This window comes from Arachis ipaensis, chromosome B09 (assembly GCF_000816755.2).
Source record: "Arachis ipaensis cultivar K30076 chromosome B09, Araip1.1, whole genome shotgun sequence".
In the NCBI taxonomy this organism is placed as follows: domain Eukaryota; kingdom Viridiplantae; phylum Streptophyta; class Magnoliopsida; order Fabales; family Fabaceae; genus Arachis; species Arachis ipaensis.
In genome coordinates, this window is record NC_029793.2 from 144,679,218 (window position 1) to 144,686,363 (window position 7,146).

Below are 7,146 nucleotides of genomic sequence, written 5' to 3' on the forward strand. Positions count from 1 at the left end.
TAGAAGGTGTGTCTATTTTTCTCTCTGCAATTCCGTCATCATGTCCATTATCCTTTCCATTGTCACATTTTTATCTTGTTCAATGCTTTGTATTCTGTCTTATCATCGCATCTTTCCACCGTATCAGTCTAAAAGAAGTTATTATCTACCGTTTAGTAATTTTATATAAGATATTGATATAAAAATTAATTATCAGTTAAGATTATGGAAGAAATAGAAAATAGTATCCCACAAAAAATATAAATAAAAACAATACTTTTTTACAATAAAAATTAAAGATAAAAATAAAGAGCAAATTTGAGAGCGAAAACAGGAACTTAAAGACATTCTCCTTCCCCCATTATCATCTCTACTCTCTAGGTAATTAGGTCAAATAAATTAAATTTCCTAGACCCAAAAAATAAATCAAATCTCTATAAATATTTGTTGCCTAACCCATATCAACTCAACTAACCAAAGATAGAAAGATCAAGTTGGATAGTTAAAGACAACTTTAATATGTTGACTTTTATAATAAGTTCTCTTATATTAAGCATATATTTAAAGTTTCGAAAATTTATTACATGTTTTACTAACTAAAGTTACCAATTTTTATTAAAAAATATTATCAAATTATTATAATTGTATTGTATGAATATGTTTAAATAGAAGAATTTGGTTCAATTATATAGTATAAACATCAAAGTTAAAATCTTAATTCATTTAACTAATGTTTAAATAGGGATATAGTGACATTATATAATTTGGAACAAAATAAATTCGATGAGTTAACCTCCTGTAAACGGTGTAAATTAATATTTAAATATTGAACTTCACTAGTTGCATGACAAGAAGATGATGGAATTCACTAGAATTTACAGTTTGATAAGTAAAAAAAATAAATAAATTGGAATTTACATCTTCTAAACCAAGACAAGTATGTATATGTAAATTGATAAGGTAAATAAATAATCACTTTTAAATTACACGTATCATAAAAAAAAAAATGAGAAATGCTAGAGAGTGATAGAATTTGTGATATTTTTTAGTCATTATCAATATTTTTAATGGTATGAGATGGCATCTAATAATGTAGTATTAATTATTTTGGAAAAGTCTAGAAACCAGCAACTTTGTTAAATTCTGTCCAGCATGTAACCAGAAAAAAAAATGAACCATTAGATGAAATTTCATACCAATTTCACACCATTAAAACCATCATTAATGTCTATTTGATGGCTACAAATTACAAAAGTTGCTAGCCCCTAACATTCATCGATTATTTTTTCAAAAAGAATACTTCTAATACAAGATATTAGTTAATTTTGTAGAAACTAATTACACCATTAGGGAAAAAAAATCCTAAAAATTAACAAATTATTGGAGATGAACATTGAAAGACAGCGTGCATGTTTGACTATCCCATATCATATGTGAATTGTGAAGGGCGAATCAGGCATCATTATGGTGCTTTCTATGACCCATAATAATTAAACTAAATTAATTTTTATATAATTTTGTCCACTTGTGAGTTTAGTGTGGCTACAAGTAAGAGAGTCGGAGAGATAGAGAGAGAAAGAGAGAAAGAGAGAGAGAGGAAGAAGAGCGCCGCTGGTGGTTGGCGGTTGTTGCGATGGCAACCCTTTCCTCCATCCTCTTCTCTTCCTCTCTTTCTCTTTCCCCCCGCCACCACCTTCATCTTTCACCCACGCGCTTTCCCCTCTCTTTCTCCTCTCTACGCTGCACCTCAAAACCTGCAAAATCCCGAACTCCCCTTTTGGTCCTTGCTTCCTCAACCCCTTCCTACGAAAATTCCAGCTCCAAAAGGTTCTCCAAGGTACCTTTTCACTCTTCATCCTCTAAATTGTTCCCGTGCCTTCCTTAATTCCTTTCCTTTTGGGGATTATTATTTATAGCTGCATGCTTCTATGTCTAAACCTACATATTTGTATGTATTTATGCTTTGGCCCTCTCTTGTTGGAGTGGGAATTTGATTAGGGAGTTCGAAGTTTTATGTAATATACTTTCTGCTTTTCTGAATTTAGCTATTGTGTTCAGGAAAGCATTGTTCTTCGGGAAGATATGTAATTGATTGCTGAATCTTGCATGTTCTTGTTTGCTAGTTTCAGTGAAAAGAAACATTTATATTTTGTATTGTTGATGTAAGACTATAAATTGGATTACTTAGCAATAGTGTTGTTCAGTAATGATTTTCAAATATAATAGTGAGCTTGATTTGATAATGGAATGTCATTCTTGTAGAAATCGCTTCTTTCGGAGTTGATACAAGATATAGAACCTCTGGATGTCAGCCACATCCAGAAAGATGTTTCACCAACTACAGCGGATGCCATGAAAAGGACGATATCCGGTATGCTGGGTTTACTTCCATCTGATCAGTTTCATGTTATCATTGAGGCCTTGTGGGAGCCCCTCTCTAAGTTACTGATTTCTTCAATGATGACTGGGTAAGTTCATTGTGTCTGTGTCAATTGCCAAAAGCTTTGCTATATTTGTTGTCGTTCAGGATGCTTATTGGTCTGTTATCTTCTTGTAGTTGTTTACACACTACACTTTTAATGTAAATTGTGTTCTCTTAAGCCTTGTAATTGGTTTCTCCTCTTCACTAGGTTGTTTATATTAATGGACAAGCCGTGTGGAGAAGGGAGAGAATATAGATGTCCCAACTATATAATTGCATGAATGTACGTTTATTTATGTCCTCGAATTTTGTTGGAACTTCTGAGTAGTATTATCCTTTCTTGTATGATCAAGTTATATTTATCCAAATTTGAGTATATTTGAGAAGCATTTATTTTGTTTGTTGCAGGTACACACTGCGCAATGCTGAATATAGGCTTTGTCTTGAGAAAAACCTTGATATGTATGAAAGTGATACAGAAAAGCCAAAGGCAGAAAGTACTGGGCTTGACTTACAAGGATTGCTACATGACAGTGTAAATGTAATGGACTTCTGCACAAAGAATAATTTGTCTTCCAATGTTGAAAATCTTCATGAGGATATTGATCTTCAAGACCTAGGTGAAATGTCTGCCGAAGCTCAACAGTATATCTCCAATTTGCAATCTCGTTTGTCTTCCATTAAAAAGGTATGTTCTAAAATTGAGAATCCTACTTTGATAGTAGAAAGGGTTCAAGCTTGAGATTCCTAATTTGCAATGCTCTCTTTACTTGGTATTTTCTTTCTATTTATTTAATTTTCGGGGAACATTTGTGAAGGAACTCCATGAAGTGAAAAGGAAAAGTGCTGCACTTCAGATGCAACAATTCGTCGGAGAAGAAAAGAATGATTTACTGGATTACTTGAGATCTCTTCAACCGGAACAGGTTTTGCCTCTTTGAGTGAAGTTCTTAGCTGTTGCATTTCTATTTGGCCCTGGTTTCCCATCCTAGCATTTGTTTTCATTTATTTATTGAAAATCTCTAAAGGAGAAAAGTTTGGAATTTTGTGAAATTTTACTGTTTTCTTTGTTATGTCATGCATCTGTTGCTTATTTGCATGTTTTTGTCATTTTAAGTAATGTATATTTTGTTTTCTTTTAATACAACATCTCATATAATTTGGAACTTCTATGCTATTTAAAATTCATATCTTTTCCATCAAAACGTTGAAATTTCCAAGGATTTGACAAATTTAAATATCCATTCAAACATTTGAATAAGCAAGTTCTCTTGCATTCCTCATCATATTTGACATCACTAGTTTGTGCACAACTATTTCATTCAACTTTGTTTTCAAATTATAGTAGTAATTTAATTGGGTATGTGTGTGGCTAATGAGCAGGTTGCTCAGCTATCAGAATTTACATCCTCAGATTTGAAGGACACCATCCTCTCTGTTGTCCATGGTCTCCTTGCTACCCTTTCTCCTAGAATGCATTCTAGACCTTCAACTATGTCAGAGAATGCAACAGTTGGAGCAGCAAATGCTGGGAGTGAGGATTGTGCTGAAGTTATTGAGAACTCTTCGCTTCAATTCCAGCCAGCTATTTCATTAACTCGGGACTACCTTGCCCGCTTACTCTTTTGGTTAGTTTCTTTTTTCTGATTTTGATTATATACCTTCATTCTCTGTATATGTCTTAGTATTAGTTATATGCTAGAATGAATTTTAATGATGGTCAAAAGCAAAATAGAATTTACTATGAAGCTCAAAAGATTATTTACAAATTGCAATATTTAATACAAGGGATTCTGTATTGCAGTTCTCTGATGATGCTAATGTGATAAACGAACTAACCTTATCTTTCTAACCCATTCCCCTCTTGAATGAAGGTGCATGCTTTTGGGACACTACCTTAGAGGCCTTGAGTACCGAATGGAGTTGATGGAACTACTATCCTTGACGAGTGATGCTGATAATGATTCCTCTGGAAGTGAACAAATTGCTTGAATGCTGGTCAAATTTTGGTATCTTGCTATGTGTATAGACGTGTGGTTTCCGCACGTTTTTTGCATTCCAGCATGATGAGATTACAACAGAGACGCAATTTAAAGTTAGTGGAAACATCATTGCTCGCTACTGTAGAACACAAATCTTGCTTCGCTGTGGGCTGGTGATTATATCATAGAATATGGAAATGTTGTGACCAAGGAGCATGATATGCAAGATGGAGCTCATTATTTTTATCAGATCATGTGGTTAAAATGAAAAGGTTTAGCTGATCAAGAATTTTAGTGAATATATAACTAATTAATCCATTTTCACTTTAACTACAAGGTCGTTGGCTATACACTAGAGACATCTATACCAAAGTACTTAAAACATGTTCACATAATAAAAAGGGCAATTTACTGAAATAAATATTATGGCCTCCAAATTTATCAGAATACACATTTTGCAAAATGGATATCGAAATGCATTTTTTTCATGAACTATGTAAACCGCGACAGGGGTTTTGTTTTTAGTTGAACATTTTTCTAACCTGGACTTTCAACTTTTAACATAGTTTTCACTAGTTTAGGTGCTTCACTCATGTCTGACATCTCATCAGTGGAAAGCCTCTGACGCTTAACGACCAAGGTGTGGTTTTTGTTTTTTTATATAAATAAATAAAATAAAATGATTATTTTTTTAAATATAAAATGGAATTGCACATCATTTCAGTCATGGTGCCTGTGAATTGGAGATTGAAATCATCTTTTTATATCTGCCCAGAAATGAGACGCCTACAAAATAGAGCAGCGACCATTTTTCTGCTGTCGCAAGCGAAATGACTTCCATTAGAATATTAGGATAAATAAGGAATGATCATATTAAAAGGAATGATCATATTAAATCTTCCTACTTAAACAATAATAAGCTTGAATGTTTCACAAAAAAAGGAAAGTGGGTTGTTAAAAACAGGTTTAGATTTTGCTTTTCATTTTCATTTTTTAAAAATAATTTTTATTTTCAATTTTTAACATTTAAATTTTTTTAAAAAGATACCTTATTTCTAAATTTTTTTATTTTGTACTACCTGAATTAAAAGAGTTATAGTGAATAATAGATTAATTTACTAGTCTTATTTTTTAATGGTACCTTATTTCTAAATGTTGAAAACTTGAAATTAATAAAAATATGTTTAGATGGTCTATTTTTAAAATATATTTTTTAATATTTTAAAATATAAAATTATATTTTTATTAAATGTATGTTTTTAGTTATTTAATTTTTTTATTAAGTTCATAATTTATTTTTATATAATATCAAACATGAAATACATTTGTTGAATTTATAGTCAATTTAGTTCTAAAATTTAGGATTGAAAAAGTATATTTGTTAAATTTTTTTATTTAGTACTGAGTACGTATTACCTGAATTAAAAGAGTTATGGTAAATAATAGATTAACTTACTAGTCTTATTTTTTAATGGTTGACTTATATAAATTCAATTAATTATTTTAAGATTGTAATTTATTTCATATTTGATATTATATAAAAATAAATTATTCTTAAACTTGAAATAAGAATCAAGAGCATCATTGAGATTCCATTGATCAAATGACAGAGAACTTAGCCAATGAAATAAGCTAATAATTAGAGAAGGCATAACCTGAAAAAAATAAAAACAAAACTAAATAAATACTCTAAAAAAATTGATCTTTTGATAAAATTGAAACAAAATAATAAAAAAGGTCGTTGAAAAAATCAACAAAAAATATATATATAAAAAAAGAGAAAGTGAAATAACATGAGAATTGGAGAGCATGATGGGAGAATCAAGCAATGATGTAGGACTAATGCCAGGGCTACAGTGATGCAGAGTGATGCAGAACAAGAAAAGTGGTTTATGAAAGTTTGCAATTCACACATAAAACACGACACCCTATTACAATTTACATAGTTTATAAAAAAAATACATTTCGATATCCACTTTGTAAAATGTGTATTTTGATAAATTCAGTAAATTGCTCTAATAAAAATAAAATAAACTAAAAATAGAAAAAAGCATAAGCTCACATGCCCCAAGTTCCAAAAACAAATTATCCAGCAAAACTTCAAAATTATTGTTACATATGCTCATTATCCACTAACAAAGCATATGCTCATTATCCATTAGGAGTTGTTAAAGGGAAGGATGTGGTTACGGAATCATTGGCTCCTCACGTGCCTGATGGTCTTGTTAATGAGGCATGCATGGATGATGGAGAGGGCTGGCAACAAGTGCTGCGTAAGAAAAAATTTACAATGGGCCAGTCATCAGGTTTGAAGGACCAAGATGGAAAGCAGCACAAGTTTGGTTCGAGAAGAGTTCCAAGGCCCAATTTGCATGGTGATGGAGGCAAATCAACTGGCATTAGGATGGGGAAGCAAGAAAAACATGAAATTGCGCCATCTCCATCGCGCAGAACTCCTGCACGTCGTGGAATTTCTCTACGGAAGCGTCCTCGGCCTTCCTCCTTGCAGAACTCGCCAGTTGATAAAAATGGTGGCACAACAGAGGAAACCTTAGTAGATGGAAGCATGACAAGTGCAGTGTCAGGGGGTCCAAAGGTGACAATTATTGAGGATCAGAGTGTGCCAGTACCGCAGGACAAACCACCTATTGAGGTTGGTGATTCTGTTTAGAGTTTATGTTCTTATTTATTCTGTCCCTATTATTTATGGATAGTTTAAATATGATTGTTTGGAATATTAGGGGTGCTTCTAATAAGTTAGCC

The 7,146-nt window shown here is 32.1% G+C and overlaps 1 protein-coding gene across 1 annotated transcript; it reads left to right on the forward strand.

The window, feature by feature from the left end:
* LOC107618078 lies at positions 1,516-4,715 on the forward strand. Its single transcript, XM_016320007.2, has 6 exons — positions 1,516-1,816; positions 2,242-2,447; positions 2,810-3,089; positions 3,220-3,327; positions 3,785-4,029; positions 4,276-4,715. Exons 1-6 carry the CDS (start codon positions 1,613-1,615, stop codon positions 4,391-4,393), a joined length of 1,161 nt encoding a protein of 386 aa, XP_016175493.1. The 5' UTR covers positions 1,516-1,612; the 3' UTR covers positions 4,394-4,715.